The sequence below is a fragment of the Lates calcarifer genome, linkage group LG21 (assembly GCF_001640805.2).
Source record: "Lates calcarifer isolate ASB-BC8 linkage group LG21, TLL_Latcal_v3, whole genome shotgun sequence".
Lineage (NCBI taxonomy): Eukaryota > Metazoa > Chordata > Actinopteri > Centropomidae > Lates > Lates calcarifer.
In genome coordinates, this window is record NC_066853.1 from 12,282,019 (window position 1) to 12,308,966 (window position 26,948).

Genomic DNA, 26,948 nt, shown 5'->3' on the forward strand with positions numbered 1-26,948 from the left:
CAGCTCTGTTTTATTAGCATCTCCACCAAAGCCTCGGCTGCCTTGTTTACCTAGGCAATCCCAAGGCGAATTTCATTCCTACTGCACATTTAAACTCTATTTACACACTCAGACTCTCTCTCTCCTCTTTACCACTGTCTTTCTTTCTCTCCCCCATTGCTCTCTTTTATTTTCTTTCACTCTAGTAATTGTCTGTCTGGTTCTCTTTATTTCTGTCTGTATCTCCCTTTTTGCTCTGTCGTCTAGCTTCCACAACTCTCTTAGTATTTTTGCTGTTTGTCTTTTAACTTATTTGCCCTTATATTTTATATTATCTGTATGAGTGTGCATGTGCATGTTAATTCTGTGTGTTTGCAAAGTGAAAAACCCAAGAAACTCTCGTCCTTATCTTACATACATGTTGAATTTGCATCAGCTTAAAGGATAAATTTTTTCAAGTCTGTCATAAGTAATACAATACTTGCATGCCCATATGTCATTGGCAGCTGCATTCATTCTTCCTCTCACATTACTGTGAGTGAAGTGATCTTTTCTATTGTGACTCAGTGTGGATTTATAGTCCTGCACCTCTGTCAGGCATATGCAACTACAGAGATGCCACATGGAGACTGCAAGAACTACAATCAGTCACACAGCTGATAGTGAATAACAATTAACTACGTGATCTTTTTTGCTGACCACAGGTGGGTTAATGTCACACCTTGCTGCAGTGATGCACAGGTGTACTCCAGGGCCATGTGATGTCACTGCTGGGTGTAACCACTGGTGCAAGTACACTTCTGGCTGCCCACAACCAGCAGTGATGCAAGGTGTGGTCGGCCAGGTTACACAGGCTTAACCCATAAGAGCCCAGACCCATTTCTCCTTTTAGAAAACAATCAATTATCAATTATGGGGGATGTAAAACAGACTAAATGGATGAGACGTAAACAACGTTTTATTTTTTAAATAATTTTTTTATTTTCTTGGGGACTTCATGAGTTAAAAGTCAATTATGAGGAACTTTTGACAACATTTAAAGAGTTGGTGGCACCTGTGTCACTGTGGGCTCTTATGGGTTAAAACTTTTATCCAAAGGGGACACAGCACTGATTTGAGCCTGGTGTTAAATTACTCTTTATGGATGCTGAAGAAAGAGTCAGTAAACGTACATCTAAAACATCTCCACTGCAAACCTGCTTGCTGTGATTTCTCTCTGTATCATAGTGAATCAAAGAGTGAAAAAATCACTGCACACAGTAGCACTTGCAATGGTCTCCTATCCAGTAATATGACAAGAATGCAAACAAAGTTATTGTGGGTATATAATTAAAGAGCCATATGGTCAGTACAATGCATCCATCTGGTGCTGCATTGGGACCATCAACTTGGTGAAAAGCAAGGTGCAACAATAAATAAAACTGATGTTGTGGGTATCTATGGAGTGACTCCTGATAATCCCTTGTGTAAAGTTTAAACATAAGGGATAGGAGACAAAATCAACAATCCTTATTCTGTGCAAAAACGTATTCTAAACTTCAGCTGGTTTCAGCTTCAGAAGTCTGATTAGACAACTTCAACTTCACTTGATCCTGGCAGTCAAATCATGTCATGCTGTCATGTCCTGGAAACAAAACCAACCGTGGCCGCCAGGTAGTGTCCCTGTGCCATGGCTCAGCAAGAAAGCACTGCCAGAGTTGCTTCATACTGAAACAACAAACTGAAGACACCAACCTGATTTGTCTGCTGTTCTCCATATCTTATAGTGTAGTCATGTCAGGAAGGGAGTAGCCAGTATAGACTGGGAGATGATTACAGTGACCAATTGCATACATGTGGCCTGTGAGTATTGTACTATGGCAAGAGGAGAAATATCCAAACTTATTCTTTAATGTCGCCAAGAGTAGACCCTCAATCACTGAAAATTTACACACATATATACTGAATTAGCTCTGTTATTGTAGCACTAACTTCCCTCTTCTTCCTCTGTCTCTCTCGCTCTCTCCCTCATGCTGTACTGATTCTTCTTACTTTGAAACATCTCTCTCTTATCACACCTCTCCTCCTTTCCTCCCCCTCTCATTCTCTCTCTGGCTGTCTCTATCTATCTTCCCATCCCCCTTGGTGTTTTTCCCCCTCCCTACAATCAATGTGGCTTTTAAGATGCCTATCGATTTGTTCCCCTAGACAGGCCCAGCGCGCTGGGGCGACACTTTGATTGCTGGGCCAGTAATTACTGTTATTATTTATGCATCTGGGCAAAATGGCAGGACTTAACATTCACAGTACAAGAGGCCACAGGCAATCAACAGAGGTGAGCACCTGGAGAGGGAGAGAGGGCGGTAGAGAGAGGTAGAGAGAGAGCAGCATTGCCCCCGTGAGAGTTGCACTCCAGAGATGAGTGTGAGGAGTGCAGTCAAAGATATTCACGCACACACAAACACACACACTCACGGGAGGGGATATGAAAGCGTGAGCAGAACATAGGCACATGTGTGCAAATCCACATATACAAAGGATGATTCTAGTATGTGTGTGTGTGTGTGTGTGCACGTGGAATGAGGCTGTCTTACCTGTGAGAGTCCCAGGTAGATAGAAACTGTCTCTGAAATGTAGAGGAACCGGCCCTCCTGACTGACCACGAACACAAAGCCATCCAGAGACTGTGCACATAAAAAAAGACACACACCGCACCCACCGACCAACACACACACACACGCATACACATAAAGGCAAACAGAAACAAGACAGACAAATTAGAGCAATTAGTGCGTATCGAACAAATTACAATGAGCTAGAGAACAAACAACCCGTCACCCCTCGGCCTCTTCTCTTCTCTCAATTCACAAGTGGGCACACACACACACACACACACACACACACACACGAATGTGAACAGACATGAAACAACTCCCATAGATGCAAGCTGCAGCTACACACAACAGCTGTCAACAAGACCTGCATTACTAAACACATGGGAAGCAGCACAGAGACAAAAATGCCACATGTGCGCTCACATACACACACAGAGTAAGACATTTAGACAAACACATACACAAACATACATAAACAAACAGAGCAAAGAGGCACACAAAACTGAGCTTATAGGCCAGAGCTGTTTCAATCAACTGTAATAAACTCAGAGCCAAAGCTTCACCCTGTATATCCGGCCACACACGCACACAAACACACATGTAAACACACACCCAGACACCAGTACAGACACAGGCAGAACCAGAGTCATTACAGTCTGCAATGATTCTAATGAGAAGTGAAAGGTATACAGCCAGCCCATTAGAGAGGACTGCTTCAGAGAATAATATTAATCGTCATAACAAGCATCCAGGAGTGAGCCGACACAGCCTGAGCCTCTCTCTCTCTCTCTCTCTCTCTCTCTCACACACACACACACACACAGACACACACACACGGACCAGGGCCACTTTGCTCTAGAAGAATGATTGCTATTTTGGTGGCCCAGTGCTTAAAGTGGCAGTGGTAATTTATGCAACTGACACATCCAGTATGCAAATGTGTGGCCTGGGTGTGGGGCGTCGTGTGTCGCGGCGAGGAGAAACCAGCCGCCTGAATGTCGGAGAACTAAAGTGCAATTATCAGGCTATTACGGCGGGAGGACGGCTGGGAGGGAAGAATCATACAGTTTTTCTGGAGCGTTAATTTGATTTCTATCAGCGCCGTTCCCTAAGCCTCCCTTCCTCTTTAAAATGCCAGAGGAGAGCAGACATATGTAACGTTTCTTTGTTTTACCACAACCCTCTCACTTCTAAATTCTCAGCCTCTATTCCCTCATCTTTTTTTCCCCCTCTCTCTACCTGTTCCCACTCCTACCTGCTTCCTTACTTAATCCTTCCAAGTTTTTCCTTTATCCCTCTCTCCTCCTCTGGTTGCTCTCTCAACCATTTTTCTCTCCCTCAGCCTCCTCCTAGCCTAAAGTACAATCTGCAATGTTACCTTCTTCGCACTTCCTCTGAGTCTTTGTCTCTACATCCCGCATTTCGTCATCCCAGCAGCCCTCCTGCCCCAGAATCCCCCTCAGGCTCCATTCATCTGTCAGTGCAAAAAGGGAGGCATTCTTTGGCAGCCAATGATATTGTCCGAGCATCTGAGGTTTATGAGATGCGTGTGTGTGTGTGTGTGTGTGTGTGTGTGTGTGTGTGTGTGTGTGTGAATGTGTTCGGAGTTTGCTTAGACATGTAAGTCTCACATCAAGGGAAGGAGAGGCTTGAGCTGATACAAACTGTGATTGTGCACAGCACTGACACTCCGGAGCACAATGCAATCACTTATGAGACAAATGTTCTTGTCGGTCAAAGAAAATACTCGATCAAATTGACCTTGTGATCCATTCTGACAAGGAAAAGTTTCCTTACATAAACAGTAAAGCCTAGATGTCCAGGAAAACCATACATAGATTCTAAACCTTTTCAGATAAATCCACTGAAAATTCAAACCCACCAGAATGAAAACACGTCAAATACATAATATACACATGTAGTTACACGATATAATTATAACCATTAAAGGAAGGATGAGGGTGAGGCCGCTATGGTCATTACCTGCAGGAGGTGCGCCCCTAGGTGCTGCTCAAACATGTCAGTGGCCAGAGAATGAGATGACCGCCTTACTGCAGACAGAAAGAAGACACACACATTAGGTACTGAATGACATCAATGGTATTTAAATTGGTAGGAAAAGTACAGGTGTTACCAATAACATTAACAATGGCTCTGTTCTATTCAAGTGTCCCAGTAAGTCATGACAGTGAGGCAGCACGCACAATACCAGAACCCTGAAACTGGCAGATGAATGGAATTCAGCCATTGTTAATTTTAGTATTTACACCTGTGGTTTTCCTGCTGTGACATGTCAAAATCTCTTCCAGCTCAAAAGCTTTGGTAGTAGTGGTCAGACAGCCATTGGGAAAGGACGGTTTCGTGCTCCCTGGACACTGTTGCAAGTGAGACACAAATTTTATCTTGTATCCATTTTAAGAACAGATTTCAGACTAAAATCATGTCTGTCAAGTATCACAATCCGTGTAAGCCACTTATTTCCCTCACGGTTGAATAAAACATATCTCAATATCTATGAGAGAATTTTGCTAGGTTATAAACTAAACTGTAGAATCAGTTTTCATCTTGGGGGTTTAAGGTGTGGCCCACTGTTGAGTTTTGCTGCACGTTGTTCCCCAACTCTCTCTCCTCTGACTGTCTGCCATCTGTCAATTGTCAGCTCACTAACAGAGGCATAAAATGCCACAAGAAATACTTGTCTGACTTCCTTTTAGAATGGCAGAAAGTGTAAGAACACAGCACAAAAAGAAATGTACTGTGTAAAATGTGGGGCTTACATTCACTTTTTTGGATAAAGAGGTAGCTACAAGAGGTGAAAAAAACCCCAAAAAGCTGTGTGTTGTAACTCTGTGGACATTTATAGTAAATTGTAGGGATGAGGAAAGTTATATTAATAAAGTTGGCAGGTAGTCCACTTTCAGATTGGGCTGATACAGCAAAGTCATATTAGTAATTATACAAAATGACCTGTAAATGTGACTTGTTCAGAAGTGAGGTTTTGCCATAATGTTGCATTTCTGTATCATCTTTAAATCTGAACTGAATGATAAGTGAAACTTGAACCAATCATGTCTGATAAACAGAAGAATCGACTAAAATGGTTGTGTGTCTAAAAAAAACGGAGCATAAGGAGGGGTGGTATGTGACGCACACCGCTCAATCGCAGCCAGACACGCAAACAAACACACACACACACACACACACACACACACACACACACACACACACACACACACACACACACACACACTCATAGTGTCTGCATTGCCACTCTTAATGCATCCCAAACACAAGCTATCAGAGCTGCTTCAGTGCCAAAGTGGTGCTGTTTACCAAGGCAATTACAATCCAAATAGAGTTGGAGGTGGTTAGGTAGGGGAGGGGGGTGTGGAGATAGGTGCAAGGGAAGCAGAGAGGGTACGGCAGGGAAAATGAGAAAACACTAAGGAAGGCGAGAGTGATCACTTTCTCCAAAGCAAAGGCAGGCACCAGGGGCCGCAGAGACGTGGAAGATTAATTTAGCAATCAGCCGTATTTACTGTTTTATGTCAAAAACAGTATGTGATGGTGTGTGTGTGTGTGTGTGTGTGTGTGTGTGTGTGTCTGTGCACCTGCAAGTGTGTGATTGCAAAACTGTTGACCATATGTGAGCACTAATCTTGCTCCAACAGGGCTGCTTTTGAACACAATGTTCCCTATTCGACATAGACAAACTAAATGTGTGTGTGTGTATGTGATGTGTGTGGTTGTACAAGAGCATATGAATGTGTGCATGTATGTGAGCCTGCGTGCGTGACTTTAAGGATCATTGGATATCGGTGTGTGTGTGTGAGTGTGTGTGTCGCTGCAAGGCTGAGGGAAATCAATACACGTTATGACAGGAAAATGAAAGCGCTGCTCTGGGTTACAACTGAACACAGAGGGAGGGTCGGAACACACACACTTGCGCACGCACACACACACATATCACCCAGCTGCCTGCTTGTGATGTGGGTTCAGTGAATAGGAGAGGGAGGCATTCCATTAGAGCAATAGACACACACACAAACACACACACGCACACAACCTTTAGGAATACACACAGCAATGAATTCTCATGTACTGACTACACAGTGGCAACATGCCCTCCGATTAAAAAACACAAATACCCCCGCACACACACAAACTCACACACACACACGCATAAATACAGAGTTGCCGGACAAAGCCACAGTGGCATTGTGAGATTGGGGTCCCCCTGTGTGACAGAGTGTGAATATAAATAAGGCAAGTCCATTCAGGACTATGAAAGGGGGTCTGGTGCTGGGACCCTTCAGCCTAGCCAGTTGCTGCCTGGAGGGGGATGGGGAGCCCATCTCGCTCTCTGCCTGCCTGTCAGGCTCCCTTGTGGGGCTGCGATGTAGCTGCATCACTGGGGAGTCTGGAGGAAGCAACCCCCATCATGACCATTTGAGAATGAATGAAAGAATACACACACACATATTGATGATAGTATGTGATTGCTGTGAAAATGAAAAGAAATACATGGAGTGTGTGTGCGTTTGTCCTCAGTTTCATGCCACAGATCCCTGGAGGAGTGAAGGTGATGGTGGGTGATCAGTAGTGCTGAGTAGTGTCAGCGGGGCGAAGGAAACGCTGGATGTGACATGAGGCCAGGAGGGCTGACGGATGAGTCTACGCACACATACACACACATATACACACACCCACACACACAAATACACAGAGGACCATTTATTAAAGACTGCCAGGGTACAATAGGGCGGCCAGGAAACCAAAACACTGGACCTGGTGTGGGTGTGTGTGTGTGTGTGTGTGGACACACGCACGAACGTGTGCACATGTAAAGAGAGAGAGCCTCACAGCGGTGTTGGTATCTCACCCTGAGAACAAAGATCCCTCTGTAATAGTGCTGTGAACCCCTACTTCTATGTGTATGTGTGTGCGATTGAGGACCTTGCTTGATTCTCTTTTTATCTTTAAATACTATCATTTCTGTACAGACCTGCCTAATTACAAATCAGTTTAATGGGTGAAAATAAATCATTAATTGTCAGTAATTTAAAAGATAATTTTGTTTTTTACAACTTTGGTCTTATTTTCATAGTTTTGACCCTGATTCCTGTTAAGAACAATAACAGTGTCCTCGCTGCAGAGATCTGGCGACGCTGGAACAACAATGACAAGAAACATGAGCAGTCAGAAGATTAAACGTGTTACCAAATGGACAGTGTAGCCAGATTACCTAAATGTTTTTTGGAGTCTTGATCATCATTCCTATGGGTAAAATTGTCACTGTAGTCAACAAGGTCATTGCTGGGTTAGTTTGGTTAGTATCTGTGTGTCAGTGTCCCTCCTTATAAAAAACTTGCAAACCCAATTTTATGAATAATCACCCATTGGCACATAAAAACATTGCTCCATAGCACAACAAGTGGTCAAACACTCCACAAGGTGCCTTTAACTTGAGGGTAAAGATTGGAACATGGTTTATTATTTAACTGAATCACACTTTGTTATTCAAGTGAGCGACTGGTAGAGATCTTTTTCTGCAGTTTTCAGACTCAGCTGCACCACATGCTGTACCTCACAGCAGTACACTTTGGCCTCTCGCGGCTTGTCTGAGCAGAAACAGTGGGATATATTTTGCCCAAAACAGTAAATACACCATGGGTACCTTCATTCATTAGAAAATGGAAGTACTGAGAAATACATTTCAAACTGTAGGTATTTGGACAATTGCATTTACTAACTGTTAAATGTTTAACTCTTTACATCAATATAGAAAGATGTGTGTGTGTGTGTGTGTGTGTGAGAGAGAGAGAGAGAGAGAGAGCGAGAGAGAAACATTTTAACAAAAAGTGCATAACATTTAGGGGTTCAAAAGAAACTGAACATGTTGCTACTCAACACTTCTTGGGCAGCTGTATGTCAATTCGAACTTAGTTCAAGCACACACTGTCATGTCACACTGTCAAATACTTTTAACTTGGACTGATAAATTATGGTACTCACTTAGATTAAAACCTAATATGCCAGGACTCTGGAGGGATTATTACCAACTTTTTTGGTTGTGCACACTTTTGCTTTAACTTCCAAATATGACAATAAACCTGAACCTGGAATAAAGTGGATTAGATAGTCTGGACTGGACTGTTGGCTTGTTTACAACCGGTCTGTCTGTCTGATGACTCATTCCTTGCCCCGTCTGACTTTGTTTTCACTTTGTGTTCATGTTCCCAGATCTCAGCAATTACTTTAGAGGTGTTATCAAGGAAACAGTGGAGAAAATAAAGAAAATAAGCAATAAGATAGAATTACCCTTTAAAATGGCTTATGTGAATATACAGTCACCCTTTGCACTTTTGTGTCTGAGTACAGGCATGTAATACGTACAAACTGCATGTCTGTGTACAGACCTGGATGCAGACCTATGTGTGCACCTGAGATCTTTCATTGCTCTTTCTGTCACACTCCCATTTCATTAGCTCCCCAGGACTCCGCTGCTGCAAGGTTTAATTTCATTGTGGGAATAGGGGACAGAATGGGACGGGGCGCGATCGGACACGTTAATTATAGTCTGACTCGCAGGTCAATTCTCAGGGTCTTCCCAGCGCTCCACGAGAAGAAAAGATAGAAATTTCATTTGAATGATTTTCATTATACCTCTGTCTAATACATAATTTAGTCCCAGTTAAGTCCATGAGTAATGGCCGCATATACATGAACACACACACCCAGATATCCCTCTACCTGCATGGATGTAGACAGAAACACACACACGAACACACACACACACACACACAATCTTCCTTTCCTCCCCCACAGTGTCAACCTTTTTAACCAGGTTAAGATGTTGCCATGGGAACAAAACAGATAACAGACGCAGTGAACCCCTTTTTCTCTTTCTCAAGCTCCCTCTCTTTCTTTCTGTCTTCTTATCCGTCTTTGTCTCACAAGTTTGGCTCTGCTGCCGTAGTTTCACCCTTTCAAAACAAGAGCCTGATCACCTGCCAAGTTGTTTACTACCAGCCAAATGTGACGTTTCGGCTGTTCGACAGACAGAGACAGAAAGAATGACCCTAATCGCAGCGTCCTTCTCTGGCACAATTATCTTCTCACTCTGACATCCATCCCTCCCTCCGTCTCTCCATCTATCCTCTATCTCTCTCCATCTCTCCTCCGTCGCTCCCTCGCTCCTTTTGCGGTCGAACATAATTTGAGTGCAATTAACTTCCCTTAAAAGCCCCGGCTGCTTTAAACGCTGTGAATTAAAGGGGAGGCAGACGCAGGGAGGATGCGAAGAGGTGGGGGAGACAGAAGGGAGGTGAGGGAGAGACAGAGGCAATGAAAGAAAGCAGGAGAGGGAGAGAGGGGGAGCGAGTGGAGGCGGAATGAAAGTCAATGTCACCAATGCTGGGGAGGAGAGAGGTGTGTTTGACCTCACTAACACAGACAGTAAAACACTTCAGCTGGCCCTGTTGCTGGCAGTGAGTTGTCATTGTACTGTACCTTATAAAAGACTGAGGGGGTTCTCCAGCTGCCGTATTGCACCTGGTAAAGGTTGAGTTGCTACAGATTTGTTGGGAAAGAATTTATGTGACCAAAAATTTTTACCATTGATCCATAGTAACCTGGACTACTTCATTTAAAATGCACAAACTGTGGAAACTTGAACTTTAAACTGTGGAAATTTTAAAAGGTAATTACAACAAAAAGACAGCTCCAACTTTTAATATTATTTTCAGAGCTTCTATCCACAAACCACACTATGACAAGCTTGTACTCACCAGGTAATTTATTAGCATGGCGTATTATTGATTATAGATAACAGCCTGTCACAGATGGCTTCATATTAACTAATGTAGAGGTTGATTTGTGCTAATTTAGAAACATATCTGCCATTACAGTTTGTCCATCACAGAGTAATGTAAAATGGTCTTCTCTTTACACAACTTGGTTCTTTAATTACCAAATTTTTCCATATCATCCTCATTAAATATGTTTGGTTATGGCATGTGTTTTTGTTAAAAAGTAACTGTGACTGCAATGTTCATATTGTTTTTTTCAAATTCTCAAACATCAATATTGATATTTGCCTCAATATAATACTAATACCTGCCAGGCTCTACAAGAAACACGAGCAGTCAGATTTTACAGGTTTTAAAAAGCAACTTAGCAGCTGCTAGAACCTTGTTTTAACTGACTTCCACTGGTTTAACGTCTCAACTTGCTGCACTGATGTAGACATGTCCTCTGGGGCGTGTCAGTAGGTTTTTTTTTTTTTTTTTTAAAGAAAACAAAGTTGACAGTAAAAATTACTGCTCAAACCTATGTGGTTAACATCTAAAACATTTTACAGACTGATGTTCTGATTTATGTTTGAACTATTAGACTTTTTAGAGTTGTGTGTTTTCTTGTCCAGTGAGGGGTTATTACCTCCAAATAAAGTAATTTAATTAATCAAACTGTGTTTCTTTCCCCGTCAGACTACTTTTTTGCAATGTTGTGTGCTGCTCCCAGATCTCAGCAATTGAGTGTGTTAAGTGCAATGTTTTCACAACCAGTAGAAATGATAGCCAAAGCTACAAAATTAAAGGTCTGGTCAAAATAAGAAAAGGAATTATCCTTTAAAAAGGCAAGGGAAATAGAAAAAACAAAACCGTCCCCCAAAGCAAAATTTACTCAATATAGAGAGGTTTTGAAATATAAATGATTTCAAATAAAAGGGTTCAGTCCTTGAATGTGCTGTGCAAATAGGTGTGTACACACACACACACTCACACACACACACCAAATGGGAATGAACATCATGGGTCATTTTACTTTTCCTCCCCTCAGCCTTTCCTTTTCGTTTGCTCCTTCCTTCCATAATCTGTCTCTCTCCTCCTTTCCCCCCTCTCCTGCTCTCTCAATCTCTCTCTCTCTCTCTCTTTCTCTCTGTGAAGGTCATGCAATTGATTTTCCTCTGTCTATTCATTTTTCAAGACTGGCTTTGAAACGTGGGAAGCAGACAAAAGCAACACCGGCCCCTCCCCTTCGCTCCATTCCTCTCCTCCACCCTCCACCTTCCTTCCCTCTCCGCTAGCCCTCGCCCGTCCAAAAACCCTCGGACAAGAGGGAGTGTGGAGGAATGCAACCTCCCCCCACCCTCCTCTCTCCACACTCTTCTCCATCCTCCTTCCTCCCCTCGTTCTCCCTTTATTCCTTCTACATTTGTCCCTTCCCCTCCTCTCTGTCCTCCTCTCCCTTTCAGCTGGATCTCTGACCACATTCCACTAACGGAATTAAAGTCATGCATCACACTTAAAACCCTGCCAATGCATTGTGGGTAGACTTGTTCAAACTGATGTCCAAATTAGCATTGCATTTTCAGCTTTGGCCCTGCTGAGACTGTGTGACCTGCTTGTAAAAATCTCCAAACATTTAATACAATACACACATATTAAAAATTGAGTCCTAGTGGAAGAAATGTTGAAGATAACTCTGACAGTAATATCGTCTGGAGCTAGAATGTGTTGCGATTCATCGTGTTTGCCAAATGCCTCACAATTTTCCATGACCTTCATGCAGCTGCGGCAGGGTTCTATATATTTACAGTTATGGGGCACATTTGTACAAGACGTGCTTCTCATTGTAGTGTAAGCAGCATCTCTCACATCTGTCTTTCTACCACACTTGCAGTTCACACACAGGACAGTGCAGCTACTTGCACACCTACGTTTCTAAAGAGCAGGTATTTTCTACCAAGGCCAAGGAAAATCTGGAACACTGAAGCAAAACAATTCACAGTCAAGGCCACAGCTGTATATAAGCGTGCTGGGTATGAATATCACTAAGAAGAAATTCAGATTGTCCAACGCTGCATGGTAGATAATAGAGTAGTTTCTAAGTACTGGTAGTATGTAATAAAGATTCTTGTGTTCTGTATGCACTTACATTTGTTGTCATACAGTGCTATGATGATGTATTTTTTGATCATGGATAATAACTTTTGAGTAAACTGAAATGTGTCACTTCTTCAGAATGACCACACTAATACCCCAAACCTGCTCATATAACCATTCAGAAAGAAACTGGAAGACTAATTAAGTCTAGCCTTTCTTTGATAATAACTTTTTGTTTGGACTCTTGTGTTTGGACACTAATAAAACATTGAAGCATTGAGAAGTTTGGCATACCTTGTAAAAAAAAAAAAAAAAAAAAAAAAAATATATATATATATATATATATATATATTCCTCAAATTAAAGGGGTATTCACTCCCTCAGCAAGGTTCACACAAAATAGACAGATTAAGAAAACAACGGTCAAAATAGCAGCAGTGGAGGCTGAAATATTCTTCATAGTCCCTATAGGTTAAGCTCCAAAAACTGTGGCTGTAACTCAGGCTTTCTGTTATAAATTTGTCATCTTCACACCCAGCAGCAGATGTTATACAACTGTTTTGAATAGTTGAGTACAACTAAACTGACCTTTATGTGTAAAATCAGGATCAGGATTTTCAGAAAAATATTTTGATATGAGCACTTAAACTTGGGTACAGCATCTGCACCACTATTGATACTCAGCCCAACTTATTATTCTATTAAAACCATTATATCGTATTAGGGATGTGCAGTGAATATTGTGGTAAAGCAACCCACACAAGTCACACACAAACATGCTATTAACATGACTGTTTTTTTTTTTTTGCTCACATTTCTTCAAATTAGACAAGACCATGCACACAGACACACACAAACACAAACACACACACACACACACACACACACACACACACACACACACACACACACACACACACACACACCTCTAATTGTACTGTAGCTGCATCATTTCCCCTCAGTAATAGTAGCAATTAGACAGGCTGTATAATTACACTGTCCTCGTTATATAGTTAATTTCTGTAATTACAAATCGCACCAATAGTTTCCTCCCTCTTTGTGTATCATCTATCTCTCTCTCTTTCTCGCACGCACAAACTCAAACACACACAGAAACACACAACACATACACTACATTCATACTCACACTAGCCTATGGAAAGACTGTATGATTATATGTACATGTATATTTACAGGTTTGTGACGTGTGCTCACATACACAGCAACAGTAATTACGGTTGCTAATAGAAGACTGGATAATTGTCCTGGTCCAAACTGAATTTTTGTGGTGTGGGGGTGTCTCTGTGGGCGGGAGCAAGATTGCTTTTCATTGAAAGAGAGATGTGAACTGAAACATGGATTTCTGTGGTTTTTGTCCACTGGCAACAAACTTCAGCATATTTATCGCTCCTGTATAATTTTCTTATAGGCTGAACTGCAGGAATCATCAGCAGAGAAATGATCCAATACAGCCATGTTTTATTTAAGTCTGCATACTCGCACGCTGCAGCTGTTAAAGTTTGAATATATCAGCAGCTTAAATAACACAATCTACCGCATTCATGAAAAATCCATGAAAAGTTTAAACAATTAAACAATTAAATAAACAATATTCTCTGAAAAATACTGAGGTCATTCAGCCTAAGAAAAGGCAAAAGGCCCTAAATTTTTTATTATTGGGATTGTCATGTTTTATGCAATTATTCACTAATAATAATAATAATAATAATTTAATTACCCAACATGAAGGCCTAAATACTGTTTCCAGTCCTCTCCAGGATGCCAGGAATGAAAATGTGGTGGGAAAATTGCAGCGTAAGTATTATGGACTCATAGTTTCTAAATGCAGAATGTTGACTCCCACCAGGTCGCTAAAACCTCAAATTCTCAGAGGAAGAACCAGAGGACATGACCTCAGTGTCCTTAGTAGTAGCAATGGCCCTGTTCCCTACTAACTGTATGTTCAGACAAAATGTAGAGCAAATTATAGTAGTGCCTTGATTGCATACAAAGTGAATGGAAAAATGTGATTAGAGGTAAATTCACCCGTTTCAACCTGAGTGAAAAATTTGCATGTATCCCGAGGCTTTATGTATATGCTTCATAAAAGTACAGAGACAAGAGGAGATTACAGAAAGAACCAGAGTTTCTGGTGTGTGTCTGCAAGCAGTCAGAGGCTGAGGTGAACACAAACACACTGGCATATACCCACAGATATCGTTTTGTGTCTTCAGCTAACATATAACTGCTACATTGGCTGCTTGGAGTAATTAAACACAAATGGTCCTGCAGTCAAATTTGTGCAAATTAACTCAGGTGGGAATTTGCTTTGTTTTCTGACTGATACAGTACATTAAAAATACAAATACAAATACATTAAAAATCTACTGTCATGCACACTGAACCTAAGTAAATGCAGTGCAGTTTGCTTGGCAGTATTTCTAATAAATTATCTCTTTTTTTAGGCCTTTAGCTCACCTTTGCTGCAGTTGCTGTCGCCCTCCAGCAGAGGGCTCCAGGGCGGGTCCCCCTGGCTGGCAAAGGTGCGCATATGCAGGTAGCTGATGGTCAGCCGGATGACTGAGGCTTTGTCCAGCTGGCTGGTGATGGCCCCAGGCAGGGGTAGCATCTTGGCCAGCTCGAAAAACTCAAAATTCTCCTTCCCCCGTCGAGAACGAGCCGCATTGCGAGACTTCTCTTTGCGCAGGTTCTGGAGACTGAGAGGGGAGGGTAGGTCAAATGTGGAAAAGACAAGCAGGGGGTGAGTGGTGTAGAGGAGGAGAGATAGAAGTAAAAATGGATGAAATATATAAATGCAGGGAGGAGGGAAAAGAAGAGAGGGGAGATAAAACAGTCAGAATCTGCACTGTGTAAGATGGAAGAAACTGGTAAGGGGTGTAACATAATGGCCACTTGGCCACCTGTTGATTGATTCATGCTCTGTATAAATGACCTCAGCATCAATCTAGAAAACTCATTTCATAAATACATATAATGGTAATGGCTCCTGCAGTTCAAGTGAAACAATCTCCATTCTGACCCATCTCTTACAGATTGGCCTGGTAATTACAGACAAACTCCCTTCTTCTATCTGGCAGAGCAGAGTCCTAATAATGCCATTTGCTCCAAAATCCATATGTGAAAACACACACACACACACACACACACACACACACACACACACACACACACACACACACACACAATCTTTCTTTGCCTAACCCTCACTTTCCCTCCCTCCCTCTCTCTCTCTAACCCCTCTCCCTCTCCTTTTCCCTCTCTCTCTCTCATCTGGTCGTGGGCTAGTGAGCTGAAGCCGTGATTGAGGGATCAATAGGAGAGGGAGGGGCAGAGTGACAGAGGGGGGCCGGGGCTCAGGTAGCCTGTCTCTCTGATTGGGTATTGACTCTCCTCAATGAGGCCTGAGTGGTGGAATTATGTTGTCACAGCCACTTCACAATTTGTGTCGGTGTGGCGCTGGAATAAAGTGTGTGTGTATATGTGTGTGTGTGTGTGTGTGTGTGTGTGAGAGTGAGAGAGAGAGAGAGAGAGTTAGAGCGAGAGAGAGAGAATGAGAGCTAGAGGAGAAAGAAGAGCTGGCCTCTCTCCCTCGTGTCTGTGTTGTTGATTCTCATCCTAAGAAAGACCTGGAGTAGTGTGTGAGCGTGAGTGTGGATGTGTGAGCGAAAGAAAGAAAAGAACAAAGAAAAGAACTGCACATAGTGTGTGTACATATGTTTATGTCTTAATCAGCTGACACAGCTGGTATTACACTTCTGTTCAGTGTGTCTTTCTGTGTGTGCGTGTGTGTTGTGGACTCATGCTGCCAGCCTCTGTAACATCTCATTATTATACTGCCTCGACCCCAGCCACCGAGAACAATCAATACACACACATTGATTCTGCTTAGTTTTTATATCCGCCTGTAAATGACTGCCCATTAATAATTCCAGCCAAATTTACTTAATCTCCCAGTAAGGGGAGGGGATTCACAGCTCTGACAGGATTGGCAGGTGAGCAACAAAACAGGTTATATGTAACCCAGAGGAGAACAGACGTATGTCTTCTTGACTGTGTTGCATTGATAGGAAATTCTTCTTTGAGCTGTCAGTGTGCGCAAGGGTGTTAATGCATGGATTTCACCTTGCAGTGATTAATTCATGGGCATGAACACAGGCTTATACAGTATCAGCCCGTGCGTGTGTGAGAGCGTGTATGTGTGTGTGTCATGTCTCACCAGGGCAGGGTGGGAGGCTTGGCCAGTAGTCCTTGTAGGAAATCCCACTCCACACTCACACACTTCCCCTCGCTGACAAATGGCATGGTTGCCATCCTTCTCCCAATCACGTGCCGACGCCGCTGTTAACGAAGGCTCTGATTGGCTGAGGATGTGACAGACTCAGACCTGGAAATCCATGAGAGAAAGTATGGGAGGAGCAAAAACAGAAAAAGGAACAAGAATCATGTCAGGTTGGTTCATTGACCAACAGTCATTACATATAACAGTACATATTGAATTTTTGGGATGTCAAATCAAATACATTTAGGGAGCCTTTAATTCTTTAATTAGTAAACATGTTTTTTTGCTAATTTTTCTCCTCAACAAAATGCTTTTAAAGACTGGAGCCTGGAGTTGGCACAAAGAGTTCCTTTCAGCAAAGAGAAATGATGACATTTTATCTCCATTTGCAGTCTCCTTTTAGCTTTTATAATTTGATAGAATATAATTTGCATTAAAGTGCGTAGATGAAAACCCATCTTATGATTCCTTACGTCAACTTTCTGAAAAATTGCATTTCTGAAAAAGCTTGATGAGACTGCTGGTCTAATTCTACAGAAAGAAAGAAAGAAAGAAAGAAAGAAAGAAAAGTGGTGAGGTTGAGAGAAAGCAATTAGGTACTCTATGTACTTCCACACATAAAGGTCAGGGGCTGTTCCCAAGGTAATAGACATAAGACAAAACACTGAGGCTCCTCTGAAGTCACAATTAAGCTGAAAATCACAGATCTCCAAATGTCTCCCCTCATCCCTGAGAGAATATCCAGACTTGTCTGCGACTGGTGCTTTAAGCAAATATCTCTAAAGATGAAACACATGCTGTCCACTGTCTGTTCTCCCATGTTTTGTGCAACCTTCTGCTAGTCTCCAGCATTACCCTCCTGTAGTGGAAGTTGCCAATATTATTCTTCTTCCTCAGACCGAGAGCCCCGCTCCTCACCCGTTTCTCTCCCCACCTTCCTCCTCCTCCCTCCCCTCTGTGCTGTGCTGACATTTAAAGGGCTAGTGTGGCCCCGAGCACCGCAGTGTCATGCCCTTGGGCCTGAGATGCCCTCTCTCTCTCTCTTTTACTGCCTCTCACTCTCTAACTCTCTCTTTCTTTGGCCCGGCTGGGTCAGCACAATCAAGTCAGTAGAGCTTTGCTGGGGCTGTGGAAAATGGATTATGTCTCGAGTTCGAGCATGGTTATGCTGACCTTGGCTAAGAGGGGTCGGCAGAAGCTGGGCAGGTTTGGCAGATATCATTTCACAAATCTAGGCTAAAAGAGCCAACATTAAATGCATGCATGAAAACTTGTTGGACCAGTTTCAAAGGCAGCAGAGTCAATGATGGAGAGAATAGTTGTTGAAAGGGGAGACTGGGTCATCCACTCACCTTTAGCAGCTTTATTCTGTAAGTTTTCTATTGCCAACATGGTCCTTGGTCAGTGATAGAAAGCTTGGCCTCATTGGAAACTGAGGAAGTGGCTATACAATGAATGTTTACTTCCCATGGTCTTCAACCATGTACTGTTTACCAGAACATATGTACAGTATTAACAGAGCTTACCAAGGGTAGTCAAAGCTCAGTGCTCACCAGACAAAACAAGAGTCTACGCTGAGAGCCCTTGTGGCTCTAGCCTTTTTCAAAATAAACTGTCACATTTACTTTGACAAGGATGTCTTCAGAGTTTCTCACTCTTTCTCAGTCAAGGGCAACTGAACCTAGGCTTCTTCAGTTCTGAGACCAAGTCTAGTTGCCCTTGATTCAACCCTTCTTGGAAACTTGACAAGGATGAAAATAAGCGAATGCTAACTGAAAAAACAAACAAACAAACATGTATAGCGCGAGTATAGTGTGATTAATTAAAAGTTTCTGGACTGAAGGTGACTGAATATTTGGGTAAACATCTTGCTACATTCAGTGGTTGTTGTTGTTTAAAGTGATATTAAATCAAAGAATTTACTTTAAAAGTGAGTGCCACACAGCTAGGTACATTTCAGTCAGCTAGAATTTGCAAATTTGACATATTTTTCAGCCCTAGATTTAACCTCTTCCAAGGGCACTTACCCGGATAGAAAATTTTGTCCAAGGCCTAAGGTTTAAGACTAAGGATGCATTCAACTATAGGAAACCTATATATGTTCCCCTCCAGCCTCCAGCCTGCAACACTGACAGTCCTCTTTTCAGAGAGTCTGGTGAAGAGGAGACAGGGTCGAGCAGAGGGCACCGCACCTCTGTCTAACAACTTCACCTTTGTCACCTTCTCTAGCCCACCTGGATAAATACACTACATGCCAAATTAGACCGCATACAGTAGGACAGGAGGATCAAAAGGAGTCACGGGCAGGAAACAATTTACTCTCAAATTTTCACTGCCTTACAAACACACACGCCTTTTTCTGTATGTTTATCTCTTAATTGACCCTATCTGTGCTTATCTAATCTCTCCCTCCATCTTCCTGTCTCGACCTATCTCTCCATCTCTCTCTACGTCTCCCTCTATCTGGGCAGACACAGGGGCGTAATGGACAGGGGCCTCCACAGTAATTATTCAATCAGCCTCATAACCTTGTCGCAGGTTGGGCGGCCCATTAATGCACTCACCCAAATGGACCCCACCACTTTGACTGCTAATGCTCTGGCTAGCTAGCAGCACAACAGGCTGAATGTCAGAAGTGTCATCTAGACAGAGAGTGCGAAACAATCCGCTCAATAGCTCAGGCTGAGTCGACTTACTCTGTAATGGCACAGTGGGAAATATATGGAAAAGGCAAGTGTGACTTCTGAGAGCACTGAGGGTAAAAATATACTGTGCCCACAGCTGTAGAGATCAACCTGTATCAAGTGTGACCGCAGGTGTTCACAATGTGTTGCTGCAGTGCTACATATTCATAAGTGTGGTGTATGTGTGTGTAGACACCGGTGTGTGTCTGAGACCCCTACCCTATAGAGCTGTGCTCTCTTGGCACGGTCTCAACAGCAGCAGAGAGGAGGGCACTGCGGTGAGCGTTCACAGCCGCTGTTTGCCGTGCGTTTCTTCTCTGGCTGCTTGCTTGGCTCCCGCTCTGTTTATTTTCAGCAGGGACATTTAATTAGGGCCTCCAGCTGTCAGAGGTTCGTTAGCGTGCCCCTCCTCTCCCTGAGCCACCCCTCCCCGTAGGGAGTCAGGGGCATCAGGCAAATGAACACATTTAAGTCAAACAGCACGCAGACAGACAATAGCCCCACTGCCATGCCACCAGCTCCCCTAGGTAGAGACATGGTTGTTTTATGCCTCATCTCCTCAACCCCTGGGGCCCAATACAGAGCCTGGCCAAGACTGTGAATGTGAAGGTGGAGGCAGAGGAGCTCTCATAGCCCACTGGAGACAACATGCACACTACGATCGTGCAAAGGTGAAGAACAGGACCAAAACTATGCAATGTAGAATTTCTGAGGATTTTTATGATTTTTGATGTACTCTAGAAATCTGACAAATATCTATGAGCCAGAGTATATACCATTCATAGGTTTCTGTCCTGCTCATGTGATAAAATCAAAAAGTACAGTGGATAAGTTTGCTTTGTTGCTTAAAACCTGACATTTTCTGAGGTATACTGATAGCCAAGGGACAAAGAGGCATATCATGTACTGTGATCACAATGTCCCTGAGGACATGTCCTAAGTTTCACCAAATCTGCAACATGGAATGCAATTTTCAACATTACATCATTTCCTCTTGCTTGCAACCCACACATGAACATGCATGAGCCCTGTAGGACTCGCAAATTTATCTGCCATTTGCAAGTGACAGCCAGTTGTGACACACAGTGCTGTCAATGTGCTTTAAAGCATTTCTCGCAAATCATTCTTTGGAAAACAGGACCCTGGTTCAGGAGCTGCAAAGGCAAAAAATGCCCCAAGGAAAGATGTGTACAGCATCAAAACTGGTCAAAACTGGTCAAACCCATCTTTAATTATCTCCAACCAAAGGTAAAAGTGGAGTACACATACAACAGCGATGTAAGATACTCCTGTGAATAATATTTTATCAAACAGAGAACGTTCGATATCATGGAAGATGTAGAAAACATGGTTGGAAATAACATGAACAGAATATTTGATGTAGCTAGTTTTCTATCTTGCCTTTCATGTTGTTGAGTAGTTGTAAATGAGTGTCTGGAGCGTCCGGGGAGATGAAGTTTGGTATTCTGGTTGGAGGGCTGAAATCTACTTATCATGCATTACGGCCCTGGTTGGACCTCAGGATTTGGAAGTCAAAAGACTTTTTAATGTACAATTTTTCAGCCGCTGATCAATCGACAGCTGCTGGACATGAAGATCTCTCTCTCCCCCCTCTCTCTCAGTATTCCATATTCTGACTCGCTCGGCATTCTGTTTCCGTATGGGAGCGCCGGCTGCGGTTGACCTTGACGACTCTGGATCATTCCCGACCCAAGGTTCTCTACAACTCTCAAGGGCCTTGGCGTCACCCCCCCACCCCCCTTTCCTCTCCCCTCCTCTCCCCCCTTCGCCTCTCCCATCACCCCCCCCCAACCCCATCTCTCTCTTACCCCCTCTTTGCTCCTCCCTGGCCCCTGCCTGGGTCATTAATTATCTAATGGAATCAATACGGCGTTAGATTGGACCAGAGTGACCCCGCCCGCCCCCCAGGTATCTCTGTAGTGATGTGGAGGAAGAGGATGGTCTGGGAAGGGTGTAAAGGAATGATGATAACAGCGTGTATGAGTGAACCAGCACCACGCAGTCACAGTGTGGACCGTCCCTAAACTGGAAGAATACAGAATAAAGAGATCAGTGATAAATAAATGATTAGAGAGGGGGAGAGGGGGTGGACGGAGAGCGGATGGGGGGATGGAGAGAGCATAAGTAGAGGCAGAGGGAGGAAAATCAGAACAGTGAGAGAGAGAGGGAGAGAAATGATGGACGGATAAAGACATAGTTGGAAAAAAAAAGAGAGAGAAAGAGATTTGCTAATGTTCACCCTTGGTAATCAATATCTTTCTCCTCCTCCTCTTTTATTACAGAAAGCTTTGGTGAGTGTGCTTTGATGTCCACTCCTCACGGGCGTGGAGCTACACAGAATCAAATCCATGCCTGTCATAATTACCGTCTACCTCGGCTTTGGTATACACAAAAGAAATGTTCCACTTCACCTGCACTGTATTAAATATGAGGTTGAAAGTATGAACACACAGAATCGCATATATTTACAGTATTTACTGGGAGAATTATCTATTCTCTGAAGATTGCTCTCCAGCGATTTTTCTCAAATAAACTGGATGTCATTCTTCACAAGAGAATGACAAATTATTTCAGCCGAATAAAAAGTACAATAACTTGAAGAAGGACGCAAACTTTATCACATAAGCTGACATTTAAAGCACAGAGCATAAAGGGCTAATGTGGTAATCTTATTTCTGTGCTTATTTTGATTTAAGCAAATACACAAATTGATCGAAAAAGAATAAGCGTGTCCTAAAATAAGATACAATATGAATGATTTTACCTTTTTCTTTTACTACCTTTAATAATTTAACCCTGTTTTAGGAGTAGCACAGTACATTTTGGGGTTAGTAAAAGTACTCTGGGCATACAGAGACACAGAATCATGTTGAAAAACTATGATAAATAAAATAAGTACAAAACATCTAAAAGTAGATCACTTTGAGAACCAAAATGGCAATAACAAGAATAAAAAGAAATGCTTTAAGTAAAAATGTTCAGCTCGTCTTGAGGTTAACCATCCCTGACCCTTATGATATCTATGCTTTAAAGACAAAATGCTGGGTCAATAAAATAGCCCAAGTCAAAATAATGGTTGAAATCTATTCTGAGGTTAAATGCCCCGACCTCAGTGTAAGGCGAGGCTTAAGGTGAGAAGTGGGACTTACTGGAAAGTCAATGTAAAAAACGCTTTCTTTTGACCACTTTCACAAAATGAAGACCAACATGCTCACATGTAAGGACAATACCAATAATATTCATATCAAGATTTCCTCATTTTCAAATGCTCCCAAAATTCGTGAACTTATTGGTGAACAAATAGAAAAGGTAGAAGGGAGACAGAAACTCTTCTCCCTCTGACTGCGGAAGAGTCAGCTAAGTGGATGCAGCTCTCCATAAGGCTGAAGATGGTAAATCCACTCCTGCAGGCAGAGACCACATCAGCACTGACCTCCAAATAACCACAGGCCAAAGAACAGCACACAGGGTCACTCACTCTCTCCAAAACACACAGACAAACACCAGTTTGTGTAGTGTATGCCAGGACTTGAAAAGCACACTCTCGTTCTGCACACTAGCACAGAGACGTCCACATGCTAATACAGACACATCAATTAGCATGGTGCAAATGTCAGAGTTCAGAGCAGTGTCAAACTCTTGATAAGAGTTGCACAAGTTGTGTAGGTGTCTTGCAGCACACTGGGAAAACAAGGATACCCGCTGGCCTCATACTATATTCCCACACAGTGCGTGGACTTGGATGCTTTGTTTGAATATTTCCAGATACTTTGTTAATCTATGTAACTTCTGCTTTATGTCATGGCTTAACTTAAAGAATGAGAAAGAAGAGAAAGACATGAAAGAGTGACTGTGAGGGTGATTTGAGTCTTGGAGACTGCACCTGATCTGATATTCAATTTAGAGGGAAAACGACTGCAAGTGCAGATGCCTATACATCACATGCACGTCACTGAGTAACTGCGTGCGTGTGTGTATGAGAGAGTTTGTGTGTGTGCGCACACAAGGCTGGTGGATCCCTTCAGGCCGGTGTGTGAATGACAGCGGGGGTTATGTAAGGAGCCACAGCGGGGCTGGAGTGGACAGTCCGACCGGAGATCAGGTCAGCAGAGTGTGACACTAAACACATCTCCCTGACACTGCGCTGACACCCTCTGTCACAGACCCACACACTGTCTGTCAATGCTCTTCACACACACACACACGCACGCACGGTGAGAGCAAGAAGTGTGTGAGCGGCTGTCTGTCAACACACCAGACACTGACCACCTTGCTGTGTGTGTAAGAGAGCAACAGAGAGAGACAAAAATATCAAGAGAGGAAAGGAAAGAGGAAGGGAGGGAGACGTGAGGTTTTATGTCTACCTGAGAACTTGTCAATGAGTCACAAAAAGTGACTGCTTCTGTCTACCAGCTAAGATAAATTCATAAATTAAGCAGTATAAAAAAAACTGCACTTTTCCCTTTTGTCATGGTCACTCACTTCTGCATGCCTGAATTTATGACTTCTATCTAATCATGTGATCATTCCTTATGCGCTAAAGAATTTAGCAATAACACACACACCCCAGCACTGATCTTTGATGTGCAGAAAAAATAAAAGTAACGCCCAAGTGCCTGCTCTTAGAACCACAACTCTAACTAACCTTTTATTACGTCTCTGAACGGGACGCTTCGTGGCCAAAATGTTCATTTTTTCACAAAGTCAGGGTCTGTCACACAGTTGCTGTTCGTGTTGGCATGAACGGCTGCTCCCTAAAATCCAAAGAGGGAGCCTGCGTCTGGGTCTAATAAAAAAGGCCTGAAGGTAGGTCACAACCAAAGCGTCCTGCACATGCAGAGAACTGAAACGGATGGAGAGGCTTAGTGGCTCAGTGGGCCGGGGTATAAACTGTACCGTGCAGAGGCAATGACACGGTTTGACCCTGTTTCGTGTCAGTGTCGATATATACAACCTTGCGGACAGTAAAAGTAGAAATATTTGTTTCATTTAAAAAAATTGGGAAAAGGATTTTAAAAATTGCTCTGGTGTTAAATTACTAAAAACTGCCTAAATACACGTGAGTGTGAACATAACTCTTTTTACTAATAGTAACATTTTGACACCTCATTCTGGCACCTGAAAGAGATAATTCTGTACTGCAGATAGCTATTTGGTTTGATTTTATCTGAAGCACCTGCTATCTCAGCAGGTGCGTGTATGAAACACGATTTATAGCAAACACGCAACATATATTTTAGAGAGGCGTTCAGGGAGAGGGTGCAAAATAAACACTCAACACAAACATCTACTCATGGATAGATGCAGATGTGCAAACACACACAGGGAATCTTGCAGGAAATCATGCAAAATACACTTCATACATGCATATCCACACACAAACTCAGTCAGGCAGTCACATTTCTCCTTTGTGAAAAAAATTGTTCCACTATTCTGTCTGACTTTTACGTCACATGACAAAGCCTCCCAACACCATACCTGAAAAATTATGAAAAAAAGACACACACAAAAAAACCCATGAAAAGCTGAAATCACTATGTGATGGTTTGATGTTGTTATTTACTTTACAGCAGCAGCGAACACTGTGCGTTTGTCACAGTCATTCTGCCAATTTGGACCACCTGCTGCAAACACCCTGAAGGCAGCGAATGCTACTAAGCCAGTAAACTGTGACCAATTCTGCCTCTGCAGGTGGAGACAGACACGCAGTCGCTCACTCTCAGCTTCTATATCTCAAACTCCAGCACACACGCGCACGCACACACATGCACGATTTGCAATTTATCAGAAAGTGGTGGGCCATTATTAGTGAGGGTCATTTAGCACAGAATGCAAACGTACATAATTATTTGGCTTATCTGAAAAGCAAAGATTAGAATATTTGCAGTGAAACCGTTTGTCAGTTAAACTAAATTGATGAAATGCACAAAGAACTTTGTGTAAAAAGCGATAATGGCGCCTTCAAGGGAGAGCAAACATTTAGTCTAATTATCTGATCAAATGGAAATAGTAGTAAATTTTAAATCTACACTTTTATGCAAAAATATGCACATTCATTGGTGTATTTTCTGTTATCAAATGTATATTCAAACATGCTGTCACACAGTAAAGAGAGACCCCGGTGAGTAGAGGTCAATTTTAAAACAAAAAACTTAATTCTTTCATTCCATTTTATCATTTATTATCTAAGGAAAAAAATGATTTTAACTTTAATCCAAGTGCTAATGTAGATATTTAGTGAGATAAATGTAATGGATGTGTAGCGTTTTTGTTTTGTCCTAAATGAGACAGCAAAAAGTTCACCACTGCATTCAGTAAATGCTGATATTTTATCTCAAGGAAAGAAAAAAAAAGTGCTTCAGAATTAGATTTTACAAAATAGGATAAAACTTTCACAGGATTTAATCTTTGTCATGATGCGTAAAAAGATAAATGCTGTGACAGATTAAAATTCATCCATTGTAATCTGACAGCAAAAACCGGACAAAAGGTGATAACTTAAGGTGTGTGTGAGAAAATCACGCAAGAGAGTGAGAAAGTGTGTTTACACTCATGCATGTGTGTGTATCTGTGTGTGTGAGTCTGCGTGTGTGCTGACCATAAGTTGTTAGATCCATTATCTACTCACCTGACGGGCATTTCCAGCGTTCAGTCTGCTGCTGTTGATCTGATCCACTTTGTCTCTCTTCCTCCTCCTCCTCCTCTTCTTCTTCTTCTTCTCCTCTTCTCCGATGCCCCTGCTCTGCCCTGGCGGTGCCCCCCCACCACCACCACCACCTCCTCCTCCTCCACCACCTCCTACTCCACCAGTACCTCGAGCTTAAACACAGCAAACAAACACCGTGTGTGTGAGCCAAGGGGGTTGGGACAGGGGCAGCGTCAATCCCCTCACTTTCACAAAAGCCGTGGCCGCGCTGCCGGACACATCGTGGACTCCCGTTGCAAGAGTGTATGTGTGTGTGAGTAAAAGAGAGAGCTAGAAAGAGTGTGTGTGTGTGCGCGTGTGTGTATGTGAGTGGAGCTAGCTGATGTAGCTCTCCTTGGCTCTCAGACTCACTTCACTAACACTCTGCTCCGCTGCTTCTTGGAGATGGACTCGGATTAGGACACAGCCAGTGTGAGAATCTCTTTCTCGCTCTCTCTCTCACTCCATCTCTCTTGCTCTCTCTCTTTCTCTCTCTCTCTCCAGCCGGCATGCTCCCTCCCACCCTTCCTCTCTCCCGCTCACTCATTCACTCTCCTCGCTGAGCTTCTTTCTTTTCATTTCCTCTTGGGAAAGCCGTGCACACCAGTTGTCTCTGCCTTCAGCTGCTCCCTCTCTCCCTCTCTCTCTCAGTCACTAGTAAATATAAAAGGCATGCTTGTACAGCCCCTCGCCTCAGTCTCTCTCTGGCTCTCCCTCCCTAACTCGCTGTGTCTCATGCTTTCGTTTACCCCCACCTCTCTGTGCCCCCCTCACTTTCTTTCTCACTGTCAAAGCTGC

The 26,948-nt window shown here is 42.9% G+C and overlaps 1 protein-coding gene across 1 annotated transcript in view; it reads right to left on the reverse strand.

Moving 5' to 3' along the window:
• The window catches only part of npas1 (neuronal PAS domain protein 1), a 37,888-nt gene extending 11,107 nt beyond the window's left edge, over window positions 1–26,781 (reverse strand). Inside the window, exons 1-5 of the mRNA XM_018702050.2 lie at window positions 26,094–26,781; window positions 16,698–16,865; window positions 14,939–15,177; window positions 4,557–4,624; window positions 2,553–2,642 (exon numbers count right to left, since the gene is read on the reverse strand). Of these exons, the coding sequence (XP_018557566.1) occupies window positions 2,553–2,642; window positions 4,557–4,624; window positions 14,939–15,177; window positions 16,698–16,792 (492 nt within the window). The 5' untranslated portion in view covers window positions 16,793–16,865; window positions 26,094–26,781. The remainder of the gene's footprint in view (window positions 1–2,552; window positions 2,643–4,556; window positions 4,625–14,938; window positions 15,178–16,697; window positions 16,866–26,093) is intronic.
• Window positions 26,782–26,948: the final 167 nt, after the last annotated feature.